This window comes from Pholis gunnellus (assembly GCF_910591455.1).
Source record: "Pholis gunnellus genome assembly, chromosome: 8".
Lineage (NCBI taxonomy): Eukaryota > Metazoa > Chordata > Actinopteri > Perciformes > Pholidae > Pholis > Pholis gunnellus.
This window is the reverse complement of record NC_136534.1, coordinates 476774-504748: the sequence shown is the minus strand read 5'-3', so window position 1 is coordinate 504748 and position 27975 is coordinate 476774. Positions and strand designations below refer to the sequence as shown.

The following is a 27975-nucleotide window of genomic DNA, read 5'->3' as shown; positions in this document are numbered from 1 at the left end:
CATGAGCAGGATTGTCAAAATTACTTTTATTGGATAAAATCTCAAAGCACAACATATTTGAATGGTAATATGCATCATTTGATACAGTAGACATTTACAGAAATATCTACAAAGGATCCATTTTCAATAAACATTAACAGCAGTTTACAAAAGCATTTCAGGCGAGGTCCTCAAAACAACACTGATGGATAATATGAAATATTAAGTCAACATGTGCACTTCCTTTACAAATGGAAAGAAGGAATGTCAAGGCATGGTCCTTCTCTCTAGAAGAATAAAAAACACAATTTCAGCATGTTTTTGTCGGCAAAATACTAATTAAAGAAGGTATTTAAAATGATTTCAGCCTTTGTCTTTTGGCACGGCGAGCCAACACTTATCATGTAGATATATTGTATTGCTCCTCATGAAAGTCTACTAAACAGGAACAAGTAGATAAGACAGCAAAATACTCACTTCAAAGATCAAACTGAATTTGACACAGTAAACCACATGCATGGAGGGGCGTGGTCATACAGCTCTGTATACAAAAGCTCAGCTTCGCTCCTCAAACACGTTCCAACACAGTGGGACACAGTACACTCAACTCTCAATCAAAAGAAATCCATAACAATGTATGCATATAAATTGTGCACTTCTTTTGGTAAAAATAGAAAATGTTACTTTTCTCCTGCAATGATAGCACCCACTATAGTGGTATAAGCCAGGGGGCGTTATTTGGTATTATTTTAAATTGTATTTTCTATCAATGTCATCATTTGATTGGTCAAATATCTATATTTTAGAAATACTAAAGTTATGAATCCATCATCACCACCCCAACTAATGCAACACATATCTGATTTATCCAGTGAACCGGTCATTAAACCCTTCAGCACACACAGGACTAAACTTGGTCGGGAAATACTGAATCACATATTTTGTTTTCTTCATCTAAAATTAGCTAAATTTAAATATATCCAGACTAGAAATACTGAAACCAAGCTGTAAAGTACCCACCATGTGTTACTAAAATAATAATAATTAAAAATGAGAATTATTAACTATTTGTAGCCTTGCGTAAGTGAACACATGTCAACATACTTTAGTGTACTTTTGATCTTGGTCGGTGTCCCGTGGTTAGGGCCCCATAGTTCCAATGATGGTCAATTTTAGTACTACAACATCAAACGTTAGACAGTTTGTGTCTGACGTTTGTTGTTTCAAACTATATAAAGCCAGCTCCACATCCCTGCAGCCTCAAGGCCTGTGGTTTGGGATGACATGATCAACTATCACGCATCACTTGTATGTATAGCTGTCCACATACTTTTTTGTCATATAGTGCAGTGATTTGACTGTATTTTGTAAGTTTGGCTCATTTTGTTAAACAAAGTAAAAGCATGGCATCTTAAACCTCTGATAATGGCTTTTGGTAGTGGGAATGAGCTTCCAGCCCGAAAGACAAGGACTGTTTAAATATGGAGATGACAAAAAATGAAATCTTAAAACCAGGTGAAAATAAAATAGATTTATTCTATTCTAGCAGTTTGCTGGTACGTGGGCCTGATTATGGCGCATTAAAGACCGAAGTGATTTGGAGATGATCGCTGTGATTGTTTCCATGTTTGAAACTGATCAATTCTACACCAGTTCCATTTGGAAAGGTCCTTAAACAAAATCCATATTCAACATCCAGTAAGCATGCATGAATATGTTTTATTGTGATTCATGGTATGAATGCTGTTTTTTTCCTTTTAATTCAATTTCCAATTTAGAAGATTTTCAATTATTATTTGCATAAATTACTAGATACCAACGTCAATCAAAGGAACAGAAGTTGAGGCACAGGTGTGGAGATCCAGAACCTGTGGTCTCCATTCAGTCTGTTGTGCTCTCCAGCAGCTCATTCATAACAATCTGGATTTCACTTTTTTTGTCCAGCTAAAGCAGCGCATGGCTACAAAAAGTGTGTCTGGGGAGGAGGGAGTGTTGCGTGAGTCTGCAAACCCTCACAGCAGCAGCGACTGGTACTATGCCATGGTGTAGCCATAGCTCCCACAATGCAGTGCGACCAGCAGCCGGTCTCTCAAGACCTCCTGGCTTGGGTATTCTGGGAGTTTCAGCATGTTGATACTGTGGAGAAGAGGAAAAAAAGAATCACCGCCGTTGTCATGACGACTCATAGAGCTCTGATCTGTCATACCTGTCCAACAGAAAGAACTGCTGCGATATGAATTACCTGTTGCACATTCAAGCATAAAGAGACCTCTCCCTGCTTTCAAACTGCAATCAGTGTACGAGGACACCACTACCCAGTCCCAACTACACTGAGGAGACATACTGCCCTCTAGTGCTGAGTCCTGTTTGCCAAACGTCCCTCAGTTAAGGTGTGTAGAGGAACTTGTACTGGGTCTGAATGTACACTGAGTTTCTTCCAGTGGAGAATAAAATCCCAGCATCCTTGCCAACACAAAAGGATGTATTGCTCTCAAACTGAGAACCACTGACCGAGTACAAAGACACTAAATAGTGCTCATGTAATATGTTCTATACTTTGTTCAAAGTCAACTGGGATAGAATTCAATCACTACAGTCCTTTGAATTTAGGAACAGGAAGTCTGTAGTCTGATCAAATACTGTGCATGCAGATCACAACCAACTGATTGAATTCAAAGGTTGAGATATTCATGCTGGCAAACAGTTATATAAAAGGAAAAATTGATCAATATATAATATAGTATATTTATATTAAAACTATAAACTACTATCTACTTGGGGTGAAATTCATCTTGTTTTTGTAAAGTTCTTGTAAAGAAGTTCCTTTTGGAAATGAAATCACTTATTTGAAATAATTGTCTTATGCTGTGTTCACACCAAACGCGGCGTGAGTTATTCGCGCGACGAGATTACATACAAAGTCTATGCATAGACGCGATGAGACTGGAGTGAGGCGAATTTGCGATGGCACGGCGCGTTTGACGCGATTTTTTCAGCTTCTGCGAAAAAATCGCGTGGCGCTGTGGCACGATAGCCTATCAGCGTTAAGATATTTCTCCTGTCATCACTGATGTCCTGCCGTTGTTGAATCAGGAAAAAAATACTGTAGCCATCTGTGTTCACGCAGAGCTCTATGATACCTCATATCAATAGAGACCAAACTATGTGTATACATGTGTGTGTGTGTGTGTGTAAACCATATAGTGCAAACAATGAATAGACGCTGCCATATTCACGTCTAGATGACGTTATGTTGAGTGTTGATGGAGCTGCTACCATGTTAGCATAGCCTAGCACAGATCGATCCGAGCTCCATTGAGAAAACAAGTACAAATCGGCATCATTACGTAGTTATTTCGGGCTCCCTTTTTGTCGGTTTATTGCAGTTAAATCACAGCCAAATCAGTTAATTTAGTGTTCATACAGCTGTAGTAAACAGCCGACGTGTGGCTCGCTAGACACAGTGAGCTCGATGAAATCCACGGAGCTCCTCCGGACTATGTTATGAACCAGACATGACGGCGTTTAGTTTCCTGTGATATCTGGGACTTCCACAACACGTACTAAGCACGTACTAAATTTTGTGGCAAAGACTAGGCATAAGATGTGCAGTACCGAAGGTCTCTATGGGGAACCAATGGCCTACTGACAGCAGAGCAGCAAATAAAAAGGCCAACTGGAATCTGTAGAAGGAGACTGACAGAGAAATACTCATTACCAGGTACTAGAGGTAGGCAGTAGGTTGGAGGAGAATGGCACTGCAGTAACGGTGAATTTCTGTAAACCACTGCCACCCATCAGGAAGGCAAAGCCACCATGCGGAACCCTGGAACTGATAGAGAACGATACCTTATTACTGATTCATAGACATTCACACATTTTTTTGTTTCAAGATCTTTAGTACAAATCAGAAAGACAAACCTTCCAGTGACAAACTGAAGCAGAAGAACCCGTTCCTCCTGGGACAGACTGTTCACCACCTCCCAGAACCACTGCAGAACAAATGGAGACCGGTTAGTATTCTCATTTTGGGGTTGATTTTCTACTATGTTTGCATGCTGTAATGTTCACAAAAGCACTTCATTCTTACTGTCTGCCTGCATATTCCTGTTCTTACCTACGGTCTGAAAAGTTCTGGTTCAGTGCCTGTCTCTTTAAGCCCCCCTCCCTCAAAAGCCAGTCTGCTCTGATTGGTCAGTGTTTCTGGAGCTGCCTGTCAATCTATCACCGTCTACATAGCTTCACTGTTTGCAGCCGGTGTTTCAATTTATGAAGCGACCCTGATAATTGTCGAGTTTCAGCCGAACGTGTGTCTGTGGTTGTCGTAGTTACAGAGGTACATTGTTTACTCTTTCATCACACACCGGATTGGCCTCTGGAGGCGTGTTGATGTTGAAAACAGAGAGACACTTTCTCCTCCTGTGAGTCTCTCTTTAGTAAAGCTTTTACACAGGCCTATTTGTTTCTTGGTAAATGTTTGAGTAAACATGAGTCACTTAGAGGAACTATTCAACCTTTTTTAAATGTAGAAAAAAATAGGTATGGGATTCAAATTCCGGTTGTGACCTTAAGATCATTTTGGTATTTTACTGGTTTCGAACACAAATAAGCAGCAGTTTAACGCCAGTTAACTAAAAACTTAACTGTCGTGCTGCAAATCAATGAAGCAAATGTTGATATTGAAGTGATCTCGTGGAAATACTGAAGTTTGAAGATCCTGCATCAGATGCAAAATAAATAATAAATGTTTTCCAGAGCAAAAATGCATCGAGTTAAGGACCCCACTGCTAACCAGCCAAGAACTATGGAGGACAGAATATGACTAAAGTATAAATAAATAGGTGCATTAATAAATGTATAAACAAATACAGGAATAAATAAACAAAAGAATAATGAAATGCTGAAATAAATAAAAAAAAGTATAAATAAATGCTGAAATATGGAAATAAATAAATTAATGTATAGATAAATAAATAAAAGTTGATAATCAAACAGGACATAAATAAATAAATACATATATATTTATTTCTACATTTCTGTTCACCAGTGGAGGGCCGTCAGGGCCTTCAAAGCCTTCTCTGCTGGCCTAAACAGAATCACAGTTAGAGCTATTTTATAATTTAATATTTTTTCTTAAATACACTACATGTATCATAATTTATAAAAATATTTGTCCCATTATCTTATTTTCTCATTGCACAGCTACTGTCTTCCTCAGTTGCTCTGCTTCAGTGCAGCTTGTTTTAAGTAGAGCTTTTATCCAATCAGATTTCACCTCTGTGTCTCTAGGTAAGAAGAGAGGCCCGAGGCCTGCAGACTCACCAGTGCATCCATGTGCAGTTTAAGTGAATGGGGATGATATTGTTGATTGGCATAATCTTCAACCAATCAGATCTTTAGTTTGAGATTCTTGGACGCGCCAGAGCGGCCTGCAGGCCTACAACTACATCAGCATTAGCAGTGAGATTCTGTGCTGTGATTGGTCAGTGGGCGAGCACGTGACTATTTTGAAACGAAATTTACAGCAGAGGCTTAGTCGAGTAGTAAGAGTTCATATTGAAATATATGAATGAAATTATGATATTTTTTGCATTTTGCTTGGTGTAGATTTTTTTTAAATTTTACCTAGCTTTGTTTTTTAACACTCAATGGCTGAAACTGGAAGATAAACTGATTTGTGAGTTGGGATTTAACTGTGGGATTAAACTCTTTGTCAACAAAGAAAGGAGGATGTGATCAGCATTTGGTAAGTCAACTGGTTCATTTTTTACATCTAATATCTGAATGGCCCTTGCGTGTGTAGCACGTTGCTGCTGTTGTTTTTCCGTTAAGCTAGTTAGCCTAGCCTCCCGGAACACTTGCGGGGCATCAGCTGTTTTTGTTCCGGTTCAGAGGTCACACAGACCGCTGTCTCCTAGTGAGCGCAGAAAACATTATATTTCCTACAATTTAAGCTTCTGCATTTTCCAAATGCACTAGTATTATTCAAACGTTTTGTTCGGTTTGTAAGCCTCGTACCAAACGGTTTAATACAAATACGTAACGTTATATAGTTAAAGCCCAAGAAACGAATAATAACCCTAGCTGTGGCGCCATCATGTGGTTATAAGGTGGTGAAGGCCCAGGTATAAAATGCACGGCCCGCCACTGCTGTTCACCTACATTCATTTATTTATTTATGTATCTGTATGCTAATGTCACGGGAGGTCCTAACCTCTGTCTAAAGCAGGATTGGTCACAGGAGTGTGATGGCTTCTGGTCTACTACTGCTGCCTTGCACAGTAACGTCAAAGTTGGCGAGCCCAGTGTTGCCAAATTGATGACTTTCTCACTAAATCTGGTGACTTTCCGAGACCTCTTGACGACTTCTTTTGTCAAAAGCGACTAGCGACAACTTTAGCGACTTTTTCTGCTGTTATTGAAGACTTTTCACTTTTCTGGTATTTTGGAGACTGACGTGAAAGCACGTATCATTCTGCAGTTACTGTCCTCAACGAGCAACAGGTGCTGCTGTGAGCCCCTCCGCCGTCCCAAAGCTCTCACAGTAGCCTCGCGCAGCAGTCCCAGCTGCAGACTGTGGAAGCCATTAGTGCTGCTAGATTATTTTACTGGCCTTTCTCAATATGCGTACTTCTCTGTACTTGTGAAACGTCATCAGTCTCAGCCCAAGTACTGTTCCAATTCAAAGTTTGCATCGAGCCAAGCCAGATCCAAATGCCCGGATGTGGCTCGCTCCGCCCATTTTACTGGGAATGCATCGGAGGTGACTTGTCTGTACTTGGGACAGCCAAATATCCCAGAATGCATTTTGCACCAGCAACAGGAAACAATGGCAGAGGAGAAATCACACAACTGGAAGTTGAAACATTCGAAATACTACTGTTGTTAAGTCACAGAAAGTAATTTTGTGTGGAGATCACCTGTTAACAGCATCCCTCAGCTGTGCGTGTCCACATGGAGGTTTAGGAACACTTTTACCGTGAATTTAAACTAAACACAGCACACGTTCCAGCAGGAATGTGATCCACCGCCAAGATTACAGGTTTCTTTTGACCCTTTTTTCCAGTAAATAATGCTGGTTATTTTATCTTTATACATCAATGTGAGCTACAGCGCTAACATGTTAGCATGTAGCTCTCTGCAATGTAAACACAATGGCTATCAGTGTGGTGGTGGAAAATAGAAGATGTGAAAAAGTAGTCAGGTGACTATTTCTGGTAAAGAGACGACTGATAAATGGTCAATTGATTACTGTACAAGCTGGTACCATGCTACCATGACTACACAATGTCAGTTATGAAGAGAGAAGAAAATGTCAAAAAATGAAGATCCATAGCTAATTTTCATTCGTATACAGAACACATCCGTTTTGAGAGAACTAGCCTATCCCATAATGTAAGTGTAATGTGATTCATTCAGTTAGCAGTAACAAAATGGGAATTCAATTACACTTAAATTAATTAACATTTTGAAGAAACCAAAAAGTGACAAACTTGTACTTGACAGTTTAAGCTGTGTGGTAGGGAAGCACATCATCAGTCCTCGTAGTGCGTTCATCAGAGTAAAGACGACATGGCAAATGAAACCGCCTGAACCAGTACACCGCCCACCCTTTTATGAATCACTCTTAAAATTCTGTAGAGAATATAGTCAAAATATTTTGTCTTCTATGAACAAATAGGTGTGTTGTGTAGTCAGTAATTACAACCTGGATTTAAAAAGGACAAAACACTCCTTCAAAATAAAGCTCTTTATTCACAGACTGACATTAAAATATACATTGAGTACACAATGCAAAAAGTAGCAAAGCCATAATTTGTATGTAAACTGTCCAGATCATGTGCTCCGTCAGTAAAGGGTTTCTTGTAGACTAAAGTGTCGGATGCTGATGGAGCTCTCAGGTCAGAGGTCATCCTGACTCGTCTTCTCCTCTGATGGGTTCTCATACTGTGAAGAGTCTGCTGGATTCAGGAATACCTCATCAGACAGGAGCTTTAGGACCGAGCATCAGGTCACTGAGACCACCTGTAAAACATGGCAGATTCACTGTTACATTATACTGTCATGTATAACAACAAGGTGTATGACAGGAAGTGTGACAGGAAGAAGGGTATAGTTTACTACATCATCATCATCTTACATGTGTAGTTATGGCAACAGCTACAAACAGTGTAAAAAAGATAAATCAGTTTTATCAATTATGGAGGAAGAAATTAATTACACAGATCATGTGCCTGGAGTGTAAACCAAGTCTTGTAAACTACACTGGAACTGCTACTATGTTGCTACAGTGAGTCACTCATATTACAGTGCGTCTGAATCATAGTAACTGTACAATCTGTTCAGCTGCTCCCTACAGCACGTATAAGTATTAATTAACATAAGACAACAATGAAACGTTTCACGTTAAATTGTCTTAATCCCTCTCCGTGGTGGGGAAGCACAGAGAAGAGGTTTACTGTTATTTTCTGCTCGAGCACTCACTCGCTACGTTAATCGTTTTATAGCCAAGTAGCACACACAAGGAATTTGTCTCTGTGAATTGCTGCATAACAATGAACACAATGCAAAAGTCTTAAGACATAATATAAATTAGGTTATTTTAACTTGTGTCAAAGGAGCCGAGCGTCCCTGTACCACCGACCTGAGCAAGTTAGTGACTGGTGCTCACGAATCAAAGCTAACGTGACACAACCAAGCAAAGGATCGACTTTTCTTTTCTTTTTTTATTGTGTACAGTTTGATCATATCTGTTTCACATGTGTGCCTTCAGGACAGTGTATGAATAAAATACAAAATAAAGTAAATCCACACACACACACGCGCATACATACTCAAAACACAGACCGGTGTTTGGATTAATCATGCTGTTAACTGGTGACCTTCAGCCAAATGAGTCTGTGGTTGTCGTAGTTACATCTGTTGAAAACAAAAGGAGAATGCCCATTGTTCAGTTTTTCATTCCATATGTGATTGGTCTTCAGAGGCTCAGAGTGGCTTGTTGCCCCTATTCTTCCTGTGAGTCTATCTCTAGTAAAGTCTCCACATTGGGCTATTCGTTGTTTGGAAAAGTAAACCAAAGCACACAGGAAATGAAAGTGGGCAGACTATTCTATCAGCGTGCCAGAGCATGAAGCAACACATACAGCAGCCAGGTCTTAGAAACAGGAGGTGTTCTTGGCTGGTTAGCAGTGGGGTCCTTAACTCGATGCATTTTTGCTCTGGAAAACATTTATAATTTATTTTGCATCTGATGCAGGATCTTCAAACTTCAGTATTTGGAAACCAGTAAAATACAAAAATGGTCTTAAGGTCCACACAAGAGATGGCTCGCTGTATGCGTTTTGTTCAGAGTATGGTGATAATAGCGCAGTGAATTAGTTCTTTTATGTGATCTATGTGGAAACTTGATTAGAGATACACTAACAGGAAGGGAAGTTTGTTTAAAATGTGACGGAGTAGACACGTGTCTTCAAACAAGCCTCCAAAGACATTTCAGATACGTTTTTACATTGTAATGAAAAATGAGGCATTCACGAGGACAGCTGTATTCTCTTCTTGTTTTCAACTGATGTGGTAACTACGACACACTTGGCTGAAAGTAGCCAGTTAACAGGGTCGCTTGATAAATTAAAACACTGGTGTGGATCTCGGAGGAGACTGGTCTTCATCTAAACCAAGCCGGCTTTTCACAAAAGGCAACATTAAAAAATAGTTACCCACATCCAACCTACTCCTGTCTTTATTCAAGTGGCTTCATATGGGACCTAATGTCAACACAGTCTGTCTTTGCATTACCGAACATTACTACATTACTCCAGCCTGTGGACCTAAGATCAAAGCTAGCTGCATTAGCAGCGCAGTATGCTAACGTTAACAAGGCAAACAGTGCTAAATACACAGCAACTAAAATAACATAAAAATGACAAAACTTACAGCTCCAGTTTTGAAGTTGAGTCTCAGACAGCCGGTCCAGATCCAACCAGAGCTTCAGCTTGAGGTGAATCCTGCTGTGTAACGTTACTGACCCTGTGAAGCTGAGGATGGTTCTACGGTTTCACCAGGGAACCCATATGACATACGACACCAAATGTCCACAATTCATGACCCTTTTTTTCACAGGTTTTTTTAAGATGGAGCAGGGGAAAAAGAGAGAGGCTGTTCTTTTCTGACACCAGGGGCACACATTTATGTTTAAAATGCATGAAAAAAATGCATTTTGCATAATAGGTGAACTTTAAATATGCGAAGCTTGATCTATAAAAGCTGTGTGCAAACTGTCATGCTAATGTCACATATAGTGGTAAAGATTGATTCCATTATATGCAGAGGAGACTGAGGAAGGAGAAAGCAGGCGACCTGATGTTTTACCTGCTGTCACATTTAAAAAGTTTATGCTTGGTAAATGTTCCTTTCCTTGAAATATTTTTGAAAAGGAATCCATAAATGCAATAAGTAACAATCTGCACCTACGGTTTGAATAACCTAACTGGTAAACATCATCAGCACCCAGATGATTCAAGTGAGGCATAAATGTGTAGTTATGGAGGAGTCAGTCCCACCTGGATGACTGGCTCCTGAGGGTCGTAGCCACTGGTGTACTCCGTGTTCCTGCACCAATCCTGCACATCGATCTCTGGCATCCCTGACAACAGGAGCTCCTACACACACACACACACACACACACACACACACACACACACACACACACACACACACACACACACACACACACACACACACACACACACACACACACACACACACACACACACACACACACACTTAATCTCTAGCTACACATACAGTGCTAAAAGCAGCTGATTAGAGTGAGAGTGAAACAGCTGTGAAAAAACAAAGCAGGCTGTTCACTTATAGGTTGCCCTGCAATGACAGCATGGCCGAGGCATGTCCAACAAAACCAAGGTGAGATAATCATCATGCTACACTATTGATCCTTGCACAAGCGAGGACATGAAATCTGCCGACACTAACAGAAAACAACCTTCTAATGCAGTTGGAGAAGCGGGATGAGCTTCAAGGTGACCCCACCTACCCCCATAACTAGACGCCCGTCCAGACGTGGCTAATCAATCCCTGCATCAGAGCCAAGCGGGCAGGCAGGGGAACAAGGAGAATGCCGACAGTAGAAGACGATGGATGAGAGGAAGAGGAGGAGGAAAGGCAGGAGAAGACAGGGAGATTGGAGGAGGATGACTAACCAATTCGTATTCATCAAAAAGCTGGATGAGCGAGGGGAGGATGAAGGTGTGGAATCCTTGCAGGAAGGCGTTTATCTGAGGCTGGATGGCTCGCGTCATCCTCAGCTCTGTAACCAGCTGGACGTACTCTGCCTGAGAGGACACACACAGATCAAAGTCCCCAAGACATACTGATGGACAAGAGAACGAGACAGAGCTCATACAGGATTATTCATCGGCTCCTGCTGGTCCGGAACCTGCTTTATAAGACAGCCATCTGCAGGAACACTGCAGTACTGCACGTTCTAATTGGGACTCTTCCTGGTAATTAGCTGGAAAAGAGAGATCAATCGCTCATAGGAGACCAAGTATGGATGAATATACTGGAGGGGACCTTAAGCCAGTCATTAATGCCTTGTTCAGCCGCACTGCTGCAGCATGACACCGCAAAAATACTGAAGTCTCCACATCTAGTTTAATCATTAAGTCCACACGTACACATCCACTAGTGTTCTGAAATGTTTAGAGCAGAGGTCTTCAACGGGTTTTTTTCCAAATATGAATCAGTCCATTATTGTAATAGTTCAGTATTGTATGCAAGATAACAGGTATGTTTATGCATGGCAGTGGCACTAATAGTCCATCACTCATTTTTCATTTCCACATTTATGTTTAAAATAAAAACATCACTTTGAATAGCTTGTAATCATGATTATCATGCAAATGACAAACAATGTTGATATTGGCATTGATATCAGCTGAAGGTATGTTTCTAAATGGCAGTGGCACGGCCCCCCTACTCACTGTACCTTCACATGTTTAAAATAACATGAATATATCAACCTGTGTATTATTTGAATAGCTGAGTATTGAATGCACAGTAAAGAGGTATGTTTAGACATGGTACTAGGCCCAGTTTGATATAAAACACAATTTTATACAATATATATATATATATATATATAGTCGGGGGTCCCTGCTCCATCTCTCTATCAGTCTGGGGGTCCTTGACCTGGAAACCGTTGAAGACCCCTGCTTTAGAGATCAGACTTTCATAAACATCATACATGTAGAAACCTGTCCAAATACTCAAACCAAAAAGAACAGACAGAGAGCAACGCTCTTTAAAAGTTCCAAGATATTCTGTGTATCTCACATCATCTTGTAAACTGTTTCAAATCTTGGCTGCCACACATTTACATCAAAACAAAGGATCTATCAAATCTGACAGAGCCTAGTATTTTCAGTAAGCTGGTTTCAAACACCAAATATTTCAGTGCCTGGCTAGTGATGTATTTTTACACTTGACTTGCTGCTAAATAAGGAAAAGGCTCGGCTGGTTCTATCTAAAGGTACTGAAATCCACCTCTGATGCTCACCAATTAGTATGTTAGATGTCATTCGTTTAATCCGTACCAAAAACAAAAGCGTAAAAATGTCAACTTGTGGTTTTATGTGAGGTTCCCAGGTAACCAGTGGAGAAATGTAAGACACTCTTATGTTGTACAATCTGTGATCTTATAGATGCATAGGAAGACCACAATAGAAATGAAATGCACAGCTAATTCTATCAATTGTATTCAGGCCATCCATAACATTTTCTGACAACTAACAATAAACTTTTTTATTTACAATTTCCTAAAAGACATTGAGAATAAAATCCTCCAAACTATCAGTCAGACACCAGGTTACTCAGAGAAAAGACTGGACAACAGGTGTGCCTGCAGTGTAATGACCCGGTCACTGTGACCTGAGTATTGATACTATTCAAAGAGTTTTCCCTACAGAACAATTGTATCTAAATTTAACTAATAGTCAAATATTAACTTGCCCATTCATCAATCAAACAAGTCGTTGCGTTATGTTGACACTGGCAGACATTATGCCTCTGCGTGGTGACTGACCTTGTTGTCCTGGGTGACCAGGATGCTGGTCCCTCCGGGTTTGAGCGGCACTTCCTCCATCGCCCCGAACACGTCCGTCTCTACAGAGAAGGTGAGCTCCAGACCCAGATCACTGATGTCGTTGTCCAGGATCCACTGCAGGTTCTTCCCATACTCTGGATCAATGGACGACACGTCCTGGTAGTTCACTGGGATACCTGGTGATGCATTGTATGATGTCAACAATATTGATTTCTTATTGATCACTCAGTCCTGGTTGTCCTCCAATCTGAAGAGTCCAGTAACCCCAAATTGCTCCCAAAGACTGCGCCTACAGAGTTTGAATGTTAGTTAATGTTGCTTGGAAGCCCCTGCCATCAGTGTGTGAATGACGACATGTAGTGTTAAAGTGCTTTGAGTGGTTGTAGGACTAGAAAGGCACTATACAAGTACAGTCCATTTACTCTGGCTGTGTTGCTGTGTATCATTCTCAATAACAACTAAAATGGTCCCCTTCTCTTTTAAAGGCTTAAGTGATCATTTTCTTGAAATTCTCACTACATCCCCACAGAAATTAATGAATGAAATGCTGACAAAAAAAAAAGAGACAAAAATCAGATATCTGAGCCCGTCAAATGATTCCATTGGTATGTAATGATTGGCCTCCCTGTGCATATTCTGCCATGCACTCATTGCTCATTACCAGATTATTCTGCTAGCTTAACAGCTGTGAGTACTAACACTAGCCATGTTGGTTGTTTATTTTCATTATGATAAGTTTACATTCATAATGATCATTTTGGGGGTTTTTGAGGGAGGCCTGACTGGATGGACTGTCCGTGTTACTGACTTGCTAGATTTAGTAACCTTTGGATCCAATGCTGCTAGCTACTTTCACTGGGCTGTGTTTTTAGGTTGGATCATTTTAATATATAGCATACTCCTGCTAATTATCTAAATTTAATATTTTTTCTTCTTAGCCAAAGGCTAACACTGGTTTTATTCAAGAATTTTCTGAGATTCTATCATTTATTTTGGTCAAATATGATTGTTCTTATCCGTGGTGATTTTAATATAAATGTTTGTTGCCCCTCCATGTCTGCTTTTACTGCCGACCTGATTAACCTTTCAGTCTTTTAATCTTGAAATGTGTTAAAATTCTTACTCTCAATAAGGAACATACCCTTGATCTAGTGGTGTCTTATTATGTTTCTCTACATAATATTCAATTTCTAGATTTGAATGTATTTTGTCACAAGGCTGGAACCGTCCATACCTTGTTGCTCCCCCTTCCTGTCTGCAGTGTTTACCGGCCTCTGGCTCTGATTTATTGGATCACTTTAATAGTACTTGTCAAACTATCCTTGATTACATCAAAGAGAATAGGAGCAAAAAAACTAAACTCTGGTGCTTATTTGACAACTGACTTTTTGAGTGAAAACTGAAATGAGTGTGGCCATGGATGTAGAAAAGAAACATCTGTAACTCAGAGAATCATTTTTTTCAAGTAAATCAACTTCTCTGTACAAGCACTTAAAATCCATTCTTAAATCCTTATGTCCTAAAAGCTGAAGCTAGAATTATTTAGCTTAGCATCATGAACGTAGGCCGACCTGCACGCTCATACGACATATCTGGTTCTGCCAATTTCTTGCTGGCTATAATAATGGATATGTTGGCTGTAATTCATCACTGTTATCTTCTAAAACATCAATGGGCGGAACCACCCATGGGCCAAGCCTGTACCTGTGATAGATGTATTAACCTCTCTGTTCCCAAATAACTGGCCCAGCAGACACTAGCGCTAGTAGCACGACATAAACGTTACTATTATTTGGAGGCTAACACACAGGGCACAACCTCTTATACATCCATGATCTGTGGTCTATTATACTTCTATTTTGGAAGTACGTCATAAACAGATTCTACACTCACATATGGAACCTGTAGGCACCAGGCAGACGTTTTGCTGGCATCTTTTGATAATATGGTAAGCGCCTTCAGTCCAACATGGCAGAGGTGTAGCTCTGCTGCTAAGCACTGATGTTGCTTCTTGAATTGAACGACCAGTTAGCTTTCACTTTTTATTAATGTAAGTTCTTTGATGACATATCCCCTATCAAGATGAGACAAGGAAAACACAATGACATCCTCTGGCTTAATGACCGTAGCAGGGATTTAAGGAGTCAAGGTAAGTGAGCTGAGCAAAATCAAGGTATCTCTTAATACCTTGAAGAGACAGATTTTAGCCAATCAGCACACAGTTAAATAGCTGGTAATCAACTCAGTGGTTGACCTAGGGCTGCACAATTAATCGAATTTTAATCGCGATCACAATTTTGGCTGCCACAATTAAATGAGCATGATCGTCTGCGATATTGACGTTTAAAATGCTCTGCTACATATCAAATCAAGCGCTTCCTCAATTAACAGTCAGCCAACCACCAGGGGGCGAACGAGATGGGAGTAGAAGAAGTGGAAGAGTAGAGAGACGGGAGTTTGAAGGACGAGTACTTGTGCTTAATTTATTTACACGCCGGCATGTCACGTCTGTCTCTACATGGTCGCGCGTTTACAATTCCCCCGCTCTCTGTATCGCGCACGGCGGTGTTCCGCCCCGATCCGCGCACACGATGCAACAGTCGCTCTCCTGCGAGTAGCCGCCCCCCCCGCCAAGCATCTAAGGTCCGGGAACTGGTCATTAATGAATAATCGTGATAAATAATCGTGATCGTGAAACACTTAACACAGTGCATCTGGGCTTTGTGCATAAATGTATGTTACAATTCTAATGCTACTGTGATGTCCATATCAAATAAAATAAACATAAACAAACATAATCGTGATAAATAATCGTGATCTCTATATTGATCAAAATAATCGTGATTATGATTTTGGCCATAATCGTGCAGCCCTAGGTTGACCCTACTCCTAGCTAGCATATGGAAGCATCCACCATTTCTTAAAGCTAATAGATGAGATTAGGCTCCTTACCACACCTATGACCAGGAAGCTTTGCATCTGCACTGAACCATCTGCAGTATGTCTCAACTCAAGCAAACTTCAATGCTAGAATTGTTAGTTAATCTCCCACTTCGACATTATCCCCACTAGATTTCTGAAAGAGGTATTTCAGACTGTTTTCTCTCTATTATTAACTGCTCATCATCTACTGGCTCTGTCCCACCCAGTTTAAAAAAATGTCTGACCCTCTGAAAGAAATCACAATTTGACCAATTTCAAACTCAACTGTTTTTAAATAAAATGTTAATATGGTCTGATGCTTCTCATTTAATTCTGGTTGATTTGAGTTGCGTATTTGATATGGCCGGTGTTGGTATTAAGGTTTGACTCCTATGTCTCTGACATGTCTTTCTCAGTCTCTTTGTGATTTTATTTCTACTCTGGCTCCATAATCAACGGAAAGAGTAAGTCATGCTGATTCCAGCAGTGTGTGTATGATGCATTTGCGTTCCAGTTTAAGGGTTAAAGGCAAATGATGCCATAGATCATACATATGCCTGTGTTCTTTTACCCAGAATGTGTTTGTAGAAGGAGCGGGTGAAGTAGATGTTGACCAGCTGTCGGTGGTACAGAGCCAGACCCAGGATGTGACCTGCAAACTGGAAGTAGTTCAGATGGTCTGGGTTCACAGAGGAGTTACTGTTGGGCTGAAAAGTCGTACCTGTAGATCACACACATACAAACACACACCGTTATTCTACATGACGAAGTTCTGCTTGTCACGCTGAACGTTATCACAGTAAGGAAAACACCATGTACCATCAGCTGACTGAGTGAACAGAGCATAGTCTGGGTTGATGATCTCATTGGACAGGATGTCAAACCACTCCCGAACCACACCCTGGCCCTGTAACATACAGACACATTCAACACAGCTCACTGCTGTGGGTTTCATGAGAGAAGTACCGCTGCTCCATCAGCTCACACCTGAAACAGGCGTATTATTAATGACAACTCATGCAGGGTCATATGAATTTAGAAACCCACCATCCCCTCCTCTCCATGGAAGCGAACAGCAATGCCCTGTTTGAGTTTCTCATTGCTGGACTTGGAAACCATCTCACAGCTACTCCTGAATATAGTATCTGTTAGTGAGATAAAAAAAATAATTAGTTTACTTGGAAGAAAGCATTAAGGAGATATGAAGCACTTTAAGGCACTTTGGCGTTGTTTAGACTGACGTTAGCGATGCATAAAAATGTATTTCCATGAGACCAATGTGGCAACAGCGCAATGTTGTTAGCCAACACGCAAGTGTGCGTTTATGGTAGACTGGCACCAACAACCAGCACATATCCACCTTTGCTCATTCTGTGTGCATTTAATAAGCCAGAGTGTAAATTAAATCTTTGCATGGATTTTGGTGTGATATTCTCACCCTCATACACTTCCTCTATTCATGTATAAAGAGGAGCCTTTGTACCTCTGTGGATGAGCAGGATGTCGTTCTCGTTGACTGGACGATGCACCATGTCTGAATCTGGCTGGCCGGCCAGCAGATGCTCATAGAACCACTCACAGCGATCCTTGAAGGGCTGAGAGAGTAAAATACAACTTCATCCCACACGGCACAGCACTTTCCTAAACTAATTACCACTTTGCTGTGTTTTCTACTCTCAGACTGTGGATTTTTCAGTCTCGACCGACGGCTCGGAAAGCCTTCAGTTCTGAAATGCTCGTCTGGGGTCTATTTGCATAATATATGCCTTTGTTCTCTAAGCGTTGGAGGGAGAATGAGGGATGAGCATGGAAGAGAGCGAAAGGCTTTTCCCCTGGGCTGTACTGAGAGAGGAATCAGGAGATGAAATCAAATTCACTAGGTTAAAGTCTGTAATTAAAACAAGGGCCTACTCCCAGGCGAGCCATAATCCATGGGTAACGAGGCTCGAACGCTGCAGCTCAAATATGAATACTGAAGAGTAAGGGAACAGCACACAACTCGGAGCAGCACTTAAAATTTATGAAGCCATATAAATGGAACTTAAGACAAGTATTATCGCCATGGTTGTAACATTGTTAAATGATCCTGAAGTGAAGTTTCAAAGTCACTTTCCATTAAGTCCCAGAAGACACAAACAGAGGGACATCAAAGTAGAGAATAAAGTAGGAGGTTAAAAAGTTGTGTATTTTACTCAGTTTGGGAGCTAATAAATGATGGCTGATTGTACAAGGTCCTGACAGGATGCAGGGTGAGAAGAACCTGTAATAAAAATTGAGGGTTACCTCTCTCTGCTTAGAAAAGAGCTGAACATAACATTGGAAAAGTTGATATATCAGCCTATATTTTAAGTTAATTTATCAGAGATGCATCATTATCAGCTTACATGTGGGCCGATAAGTAACAAGAAATTGCAGTAAAGGAAACTGGATTCTTAAGGCCAATACAAATTTCTATACTTGAGATTTTTTTAAAGGTGCAAGATACGAGATTGGGAGCATTTCCACTGCCTCTGAACAGCTCTCAACATGGTGACTGTGAGTTGGTGAGTAATTATAAATCCTACTGCATTTCCTGGCAAGAGCCACCACACGAAGCTGGTTAAGCTTAGGCTTTGACCTTGAGTCATTATGGTCACGACAGCCCATTGGTTAGCTGAACCGACGGCTTCCAGCTAACAGCTAACGGTGCTCCCAGCTCCCAGCTGACAGTGCTCCCAGCTAAATGGTGCTCACAGCTAACGGTGCTCCCAGCTCAAAACAGTACCAATAATGGCTAATGTGCTGACAGAGCTAACAGTGTTTACCGGAGGGTGGGTGCTAGCATACATGACGACGCTGTTGGTCAGGATGGTGTTATCAGCTGCGACCGCTGTATGCGAGCAGTGCAAAGCACTGTCCGTGAGCTAACCAGTTGGGCAAGCTCACATGAACTAACATGCACTAAAAGCATGCACGGCTGACCAGGCTAAAGAAAAAACATTTTCGATTCTATACCTTGAAATGACTTTGTAAAGGATTGAGTGTGACATTTTACAGTTGAAAAATTTACTTTTAGCTTCACATTCAATGATGTATATTGCATCTTACTTTCATTTGCATGATTGATCTCTCTATTATTATTATTATATTATTTTTCTTATTGAGTAGTTGTTTAGTCTATAAAATGCCAGAAAACTGTGAAAACGTCTATGAGTTTCCCAGAGCCAAAGGTGACATCTTCACATCTCAGTTTTTATTTGTAAATAAATTATCGTTGCATTTTGGACTGCTTGAAACTAATTCTAACTAATTGGAACTATTTGAAAGGGTTAGCATTGAGGTTGCATTGAGTAACCTTATGATGCGTTCAAGCTCTACATGGTAAGAATTAGTATTTGGTAAAAATTATAATGTGTTCAAATGTCATCTTGAAATTAAGTTGTTGGCGAGAAAGTTATAAATTTATACAGTTAATTGAAGGAGATGTTTTAACAGCGCTATAAAATAAAAGACACATGCCCCTTTACGACACACTGGACAGTGTTCTGTGTGGATGCGCCTGTGCCAACCCTTAAAATGTCTTTAAAGGGGAAAGCATTGACCAGCAAAGAGATAAGGTAGCTTTAGTGAACAGAAAGAGGACTGAGGCCTCATCAGAGCTGAAGTGGACCACAAACAGAAGTAAATTATTTTTCAAATGAACTGACAATATGAATGTTAGCTCACTTTAAAAGGACTGAGTTTAGTTGGTTTAAAAGGACTATATGTGAAAACTTCCTAGGTCTACTGTATATTGCCATGTATCACTGTGTAGCAGTAGTAACCGACCATTCAAACCAAATATTCGAATCAACATAAATAGAAAAAAAAGGTTTTTGGAAGTTGTGTGTTACATACTCTAAAGCAGTGGATCGCGATCGACAGGTCGATCTCGGAGACTTTCCCTGTCGCTCTCCAAAATGAAATAAAAATAAATTCAAGAAAAAAAAATCCTGTGCTTTTATTTTGTAGGGGATTTTGTCTGCAGCCTGTCTGCTCATCATCTCCGCTTGTGTGCTCGTCTCAGAACGCACAACTGGTGGGCCCCACCGAGGCGGGTCTATGAAGCAGTTTAGCCAATTGCTGATTAAAGATATAAATGAGTGACATACAATTTAGCCAATCAGCGTCTTCAAATAGATTCAGAGTGGGGCATAAACGATTTGGCCCCAAACTGCGCGTTCTCGTCAGGAGAAGTCTCTACAGGCGAGCATGAGCGCCAGCGCGAGCACTGCTCCTCCAAGACCCGTTTGAGAGGAGAAGTTTGGCGGAGATTCTGCAGTTAAAGAGCTGATCCCAGATCAGCCTGACCTCACAATCAGACAGCAGACTAGCGGGAAAGGGAAGCAGAACATGAAGCTTCTCTACTAGCTGTACTAGACAGGTTTGGCTAGCTGGATGCAGTCATGCTAATAACTTATTTAGCTTTTTAAAACAACGGGGACAGATCCAGCACGGACAGTTAGGGAGTGAGGGATGAGGAGGTAAGGAAACATGAGAAGACCAGGGTAGGGAGTGAGGGATGAGGAGTTAAGGAAACATGAGAACACCAGGGTAGGGAGTGAGGGATAAGGAGGTAAGGAGACAGACACCTCACAGACTGCCTCAGACTGGCTGTCTGTGCTTATGAGCCGAACTACAAGGCACTCACAGTGTTCAGTCACAGCATCACACTGACTTGAGTCACATGACTTCTGATGGCATTGTGATGGGACACAGAGCTGAACTGCACTTACATTAGTTGCACTGACTGAGAATTGTGTCAGTGTTGTGTTGTAACGTCAGTTGATAAATACAACAGTTAATATTGGTCGTTCATCCAGCCTGCTCATTGCAAATGTGTTTTTTCTTGTTCATATTGTGTGCGGTTAACAAATAATTTCCTTTTTATGTTGCACTGAACTTAAGTCATGTAGTGTGTTCTTGGTCACATCAATTTGAAAGCTGGACCAAAGTGTTTGATTTCATTCAATTACAATTAGGCCAAATAAAAAGCCTCAAGCTGTAAGTACGGTCTGGACAGTCTTTTTCTCTCAACGCCTCAATAAGTAGATCTAGCCGGTCACCAAGGCAGAGGTCAGGGATCTTGGGCTTAAAAAGGTTGGTGACCACTGCTCTAAAGTGTACACTTTCTGACTAAATACAACGGTTACTTCTTGCTCTGACAGAACAGACCACGTTTTCTGGCAGACTGGAGTTAGCTTCCAAACTTTTTTTTTTCATATTCAGTCCCTCAAAACATTTAATGAAATAATTGATCATGTCTAACCTGGGCCTTGATAATGTGCATGAAGCGTGACATCAACTCTGGACACTCCAGCAGGAAATGGAAGTGGTTAAAGATGATCTTTGGATTCCTGAAAAAGAGGAGGCCAAGGGATGAACAGTGCAAGAAAGAAGACAGGGGGAACAAAGAGATGAAAGTAAAAATAAATGAAGAGGAAAGAAGTTGCTGGATCAATAGCCAGTCTCTAGGTGCTCTGTGGAGAGGTGGAAACATGGCAGAGGGCCACATTGACTCACCTGGTTACAAAACACTTTAGCACCTCGTCATGCTTGCAGACAAACTCAATAAAGCGAGGGGATGTCATTCTGGGTGAGGAAAGAAAAAGAGTTAAAGAGTGAGAATGAAGTGATACAGGATAAGAGGCCGACAGCAATATCATCTCAGCAACAGCATGTGTTTTACAATTCCATTCATTGCTATGTGAAATGGTAAAATCTCCTCAATTGAAAAGGATGTTGGATCATAATAGAAGACATCACTTGCTGATGGAAACTAAGTACTGAAAGAGAACGAGGGATACTTTGGAATAGCCATACGTACATATATATTTTTTTGTTTTGTTTGTCTCCAGATAAGGGTTTTTCAAAGTGGGAGGCGGGCCTCTCCAACAGTTGCAGCAGTTCTGGGGAATTTGACTGTTTTTCCAACTTTCCCAGAGTCAGAAACTAACAAATGCCTCAGAACCTTTTTTATGTATTTGCTGTAGTCTGGAGTTATGCCAAACCGCAATGTAAGTGTGTCTATGGGATCAAATACCATAATCATTATCCCATAGGCATCCAGGAATTGAGCGGGAGTAGGTGAGTAAACCAAAGGGGTTTGAGGGGGTACCCACCGTCTCAGACTTTGAAAACCCCTGAAGATTACTCAATTACTGCAGCATTGAGCCCCATTACACTGGTCTTCTATGGGACATAGTAGCAGGGCACGTACAAAGTAGCAGTAGCAATTGGTGTGGTAGTAGCAGTCGTAGTAGTTTGCCACATTAATGCAGAACAATGTAGAGATATGTGCAACAAATGCAAAGTTCAGCACAGAAGCGCAGTGGCTAGCACTTTAAGTGGGTTCTGGGGTCAAACCCGCTAGCCGCTGGGCCCTCTGTGTGGAGACTGCCTGTTCTCCCCTTGTTAGTGTGGGTTAGGTTCATCAGTGATTCAATTGTTGACCATTTAGTTGCCCGTGAGTGTGAAGTCTATGTTCCGTCATCCTTTGCGCCTAAATAGAGTGAAGACATATTAGACCACGGCTGCTGAACACATGTGTTCAGCAGCCGTGGTGACACATGTGACTGTGACACAGGACTGAACCCTTCACGGCCTGAGTGGACATGGTGTTGGACTCTGAGCCTAAATATGGATGCTGGGGTGGAAATGGAGCTGATGAAATATTATGCATCATATCAGAGCAGATATAGCAACTTATTCATGATATTTGTACTGGTAGGTAGGTAGGTAGGTAGATAGACAGACACACAGTATATTCATACTTTTCTTTCTTTACTGCGTATTTTCCCGCTGTGGGAGTAGTAAAGGACTATCTTATCATATACAATATGTTCAAACTAGTGTCAGAAATAGTGTCAGAAATAGTAGTAGAAGCAGCAGTAATAGTTGTAGGTGTAGCTATAGCAGCAGTAGTAAATCAAAAGTAGTAATAGTAGTAAAAACTGCTTTTGTAGTTGTGGCTATTGCAGAGGTAGTATGTCAGAAGTAGAAGCGGAGGTAGTACCAGCATAAGTAGTTGTAGTTCTGGCTATAGCAGAAACATTTCAGAATTGGTTGAAATACCAGCAATGGTAGATGTGGTTGGGGCAATGGCAGCAGTAGTATGTCAGAGGTAGTAACAGTAGTAGTACCAGCAGTAGCAGCTGTAGTTGTTGCTGTAGCAGTAGTAGTATGTCAGAGGTAGCAGTAGCAGCAGTATTAGTTTTAGGTAGTTGTGGCTAGGGTACTAGTAGTATGTCAGAAGTAGTAGCAGTAGTAGTAAAAGCAGTAGTGAATGTAGTTGTTGCTAAAGCAGTAATAGTATGTCAGAGGTAGTAGCAGTAGTAGCAGTAGTAGTTGTGGCTATAACAGTAATAATAGTAATGTCAGAAGACGTAGCAGTAGTAGTAGTACCAGAAGTAGCAGTTGTAGCTAATATGGTTGTAGCACAATGCAGTTTGTCTTTGTAAACTGATTAGATTGACAGCTGACAGATGAAGACTGAGCACAGACCCTTGTGGCATCTGACAGGAGCAGCACATATAGAAGGCCTGAATCACAGCACTGAGCCGACTGGCTGTCATGGAGATGACGTCCTCCCCATCGGCGTACACCTCCGTTTCCATGACGGCTTCACGGTCCAGCAAGGACGGCAGCTTTGGCTTGGAGCCAGAGTGGTCGACCTCCCGTTGTTTGAGAAGCAGAGAGGCTATCTCACTGCTGGAGGAGGAGGAAGATGGGTTCTTCCTGTTCCTCTCCAGCTCTGTGGAGATGAGCACCAGCCACTCATCTAGGGAGTGCCACAGCAGCTCCAATGGCTGCAGAGACACAGACAGGAGGTGAGAGCCACACAGGATCAAAGAGAAAACCAAGGGAGTCATCCATGAAAACATCACGAGAGAGGAGTGACTCTGGCTTTCAGGATGTCTGCAGGTTTTTACAAAGCTTCAATCAAGGCTTTAGCACATGTTTCACGTTGTCTGGGATGGCGTTAAGACTGACCTTTATCCAAGTGAGTACAAGCCATGGCAATTTTGAATCTAGTAAAGGTCATTGTAAGGAACATTATCAGGATTTTCAAGGACCTGAGGTTACCCTGTCAGTTGCACCAGCATAGATGTTTGCTTTTAATGGGTTGGTTCATCCAAATAACAATAATATATATTTTACTTATGTGCTATATCTCAAAACAATGTTGAGAATAGTTTTTGTCTCTGATTGTTATTGTCTCCACTTAAATACAATGAATGTCAATAAAATTTAGTTTGTAGAGCTCATAACGGTGAAAAAATGACAACTGAAAAGGTCCTTTCAGTCCTTTCAGTCCTTGTTCCTCTGCAAAGTCCACATTGTCTGAAGACAGGTGTCTCAAAACCTGTGTGGTTGTATATTTACTTAAGAAAAGAAAAAAACTTGAAAAAAAAGTCATACATGATTGGAATTTCTTTAGTTTTATGCCACAGCAGAATCTTGTTAACTCTTGTTAACAATCATTTTAGAAAGTTTTTTTTATAGAAATGTTCTATATGAGCAGTAAAAATAACTGGCTGGGCAATATTGAAATAAATAGTATACTATGAAACATGTAACAAACCTAGAACAAAAAGTAGGGGAAATTTGTGTTTGGTAGATTATTTCTTTGTTGTAACAATGCTTCATGGCAATAACTCGTATACTGTTGGAAAGCCTGTTTATTTCCCTTTTAAATGGGGCCACATTTTGTAAGGAACATGCATTTGTGGGATGAGCAGCAGAGCTGAGTATGTGAGTTGCGCCCATGAAAAATGTGCCAAATCTTCTCTGCCAATGCCAAACAGCTTATTTTGCTGTTGCTATTGACTCTTGTTTCGAGCTTCTGGTACCCCATGTCATCATTGGAGGCAATCTCAATGCAGAGAGAGATCGACATGAGATTCTGCAACCAGTGGCAATCCCATATCTCCAGTCTGGGACCGAACTCTATCCTCCAAGATGACAACGCTCGCCCCCACAGAGCGGTTTATCAGAGACTACCTCCAGAATTTGGGAGTGGAGAGGATGGAATGGCCTGCCAGCAGTCCTGACCTCAACCCCATTGAACACTTGTGGGATCAGCTTGGGCGTGCTGTTTGTGCCAGAGTGACCAACACAACCACGTTGGCTGACTTGCGACAAATGCTTTTTGAAGAATGGGATGCATCCCACAGCAGTGTGTGAGCAGGCTGGTGACCAGCATGAGGAGGAGGAGCCAGGCTGTTGTGGCTGTGTATGGTTCTTCCACACACTACTGAGGCTCCTGTTTGTTAAATGAATACATTGTTAAATTGCCAATATGTCTTGTTTCTTCAGACTTCAATCAACCAATCCACCTGGCAGAGAAGATTTGGCAAATTATTCATGGGCGCAACCCACATACTCAGCTCTGCTGCTCATCCCACAAATGCATGTTCCTCACAAATGTGGCCCCATTTAAAAGGGAAATAAACAGGCTTTCCAACAGTATAAGATTTATTGCCAAGAAGCATTGTTACAACAAAGAAATAATCTACCAAACACAAATTTCCTTACTTGTTGTGCTATGTTTAGTTACAGAGATATATATATATATATATATATATATATATATATATATATATATATATATATATATATATATATATATATATATATATATATTCTGTTATTACATATCATTGTCGACAACAATATCATATACTGTATTGCAATAAAAAATTACAAATAGCATGAAAGACAATTTGATTCATATTGCCCAACCCTAACTCTGTCCAAACCCACAGTGCCAATAATTTTCAAATGGAACATTAAATATCAGAGTAAATCATCTTTCAGATTTTCATTCAGTGGGAGATTAAATGTAAACACACAGCTACCTTGACAATAGTAAGTATGATTATGAGATTGCAGGGTTCCAGAGATCATGTTTCCCAAATTTCAACTGCAAATGATAAAAATGTCCATGGCTCACATCAAAGACAGCAGAACCTGTCCAGGAACATTCATCTTTTTGTACCGTCTCCACCTCCATCTGTCTCGCACACATCTGCAACCAATGGAGTCAATTCTTATTGGTGCTGTTTTAGTTGAAAGGACATACAGTCAAGTCAGTATGATCAAGATATACCATGTTATGATGTGTTAACAACGATCTACCAATAAAAGAAGCAACTAACACAAAGTTACACTATTGCCCCAGTGTTGGTTTTGATACTACCACTAGGACTAACCCAAGCCAGACATTTTCAAACTCTACACAAAAGTGCTTTAAAGCTGCAGTAATCAATGTTTTCAGTTATGTATAAGGGGTCACTCGTAGTGACAAACCCACAAAGACTTTCTTTCTTTGTTTAACATAAACATTTTTGATGATGGTCACTTAAATATGGTTCTTAAATATTAGTGACAAATATATTTAGTGAGCAGGACAGTGGAAAAATAAACATGTTTGTGTTCTGACAAACTCTGCAATTGGGACATTGTTTCTAAATGAACTCATTTCTTTGAGATTTCTGTAGTGACATTTCCTGTTACTTAATCGCCAACATACGTAGTCACACTGCATGCTGATACTGGTCTATTTGTTATGAGCCAATATTGGTGGATATATTGGTCCGAGTGATGTTGACAACCTCTCTCCTCATGAACAATATTCATGTTGCCTCGAAGATATTTAACAGGATTTTTTAAGTTTGTTTATCATATTGTTTTACTTCTCAATTTTTGTCACCTGTGGTTGATGAATACTCCATTTCTCCCTGAATGGTCAATAACAAAATATTATTGGAAAACGGTTTAGCCTTGATATTCCTGTCCTTTGGATGTGCGTACTTTTTTGGTAAAATATCCCAGAATTAAGCATTGACCAGATCACAATTTCCATTGGTGATCATCAGTTTTGACATACAGTTAAATAGAAAAAAATATTGTTTGTTTGTTTAATCTCACACGTCTGCAAATAACATAGAGCATACTTCCATTCCAGCAGCCTACCCGGTGGTTCTTACAGCACCTGCAGATTACAATATACCGTATGTACAGCTCCTACTTACCTTAAAGACCTGGCTGCGAGGCGTCTTGTTGCCATTGTAGCCCATGTCATTGCCATTGTTGGGTGATGAAGGGCCCAGGCGGAACACATGGCAGAAAATACGAACGATTCTCAGCAGACTCTTCATTTGAGCTTCATAACTGCTGGACAGGCTGAGGATGGAAAGAGGGCAAACGAGGGATAATGTTCACAATGTTAAATACAGATCTTCTAAAGCTGCATTCTCGCTAATGTCCATCAGGGGGCGACGACTCTGGTTGTATAGAAGTCTATGAGAAAATGACTACTTCTCTCTTAATTTATTACCTCAGTAAACATTGTAAACATGAGTTTATGGTCTCAATCTCTAGTTTCAAGTCTTCTTCAATACAACATGATGTTCATTTAGTAAATGATGGTCCATTTACAGTCAAATAGACCATAAAGCAGGGTATGCTTTAGGGCGGGGCTACACCGTGATTGACAGGTTTCTACCACAGCGTTGTAAATTCTGGGTGTTGTCAGTGTTTCCACCTTTCACAGTGCGATTTCGGTTTATTTAAGTTCATTGTAACATTTTAGCCAAATTAAAATGACTTATTCTGGGTTCAATTGTACTTAGCTCCACCCTCTCGTTTCACTTCTGGTTCAAAAATACCAAGATGGCTACTGCCAAAAATTTAAAAGGCAATGGCCAAAATGCCAAACTCAAGGCAGGAAAAGAAAGCAAATATGTACAATTATACCTGAGAAGCTTGTGTCCATTAGTGGTAGCCACTTCAGCAAGACTGGTCAAGATCCTCTGGTAATGACTGTCACTCTGCTGAGAGACATGCTCCATAACCTGCCTGAGCTACACAAACACACATGTCAATAGAAGTGTATACACAGTGCTTAACAAGGGATGCAGAGACAA

At 40.7% G+C, this 27975-nt stretch overlaps 1 protein-coding gene across 5 annotated transcripts in view; it reads right to left on the bottom strand.

Annotated features, from left to right (window-relative positions):
• Positions 1-11: 11 nt before the first annotated feature.
• Positions 12-27975, bottom strand: part of hace1 (HECT domain and ankyrin repeat containing E3 ubiquitin protein ligase 1) — a 42189-nt gene continuing 14225 nt past the window's right edge. The window contains exons 10-25 of one of the 5 annotated variants that reach the window (XM_079164669.1): positions 27806-27912; positions 27082-27232; positions 26001-26075; positions 23549-23853; positions 21569-21637; positions 21315-21402; positions 17511-17622; positions 17075-17172; positions 16847-16934; positions 16599-16748; positions 13085-13281; positions 11202-11333; positions 10542-10640; positions 3901-3971; positions 3698-3811; positions 12-2115 (exon numbers count right to left, since the gene is read on the bottom strand). In XM_079164669.1, coding sequence (XP_079020795.1) covers positions 2013-2115; positions 3698-3811; positions 3901-3971; positions 10542-10640; positions 11202-11333; positions 13085-13281; positions 16599-16748; positions 16847-16934; positions 17075-17172; positions 17511-17622; positions 21315-21402; positions 21569-21637; positions 23549-23853; positions 26001-26075; positions 27082-27232; positions 27806-27912 — 1959 coding nt within the window. In that variant the 3' untranslated portion in view covers positions 12-2012. Of the gene's footprint in view, positions 2116-3697; positions 3812-3900; positions 3972-7740; positions 8899-9915; positions 10017-10541; positions 10641-11201; positions 11334-13084; positions 13282-16598; positions 16749-16846; positions 16935-17074; positions 17173-17510; positions 17623-21314; positions 21403-21568; positions 21638-23548; positions 23854-26000; positions 26076-27081; positions 27233-27805; positions 27913-27975 lie in introns of those variants that run through there. The other 4 variants (XR_013767184.1, XM_079164670.1, XM_079164671.1 and 1 more) reach the window with 4 other exon arrangements.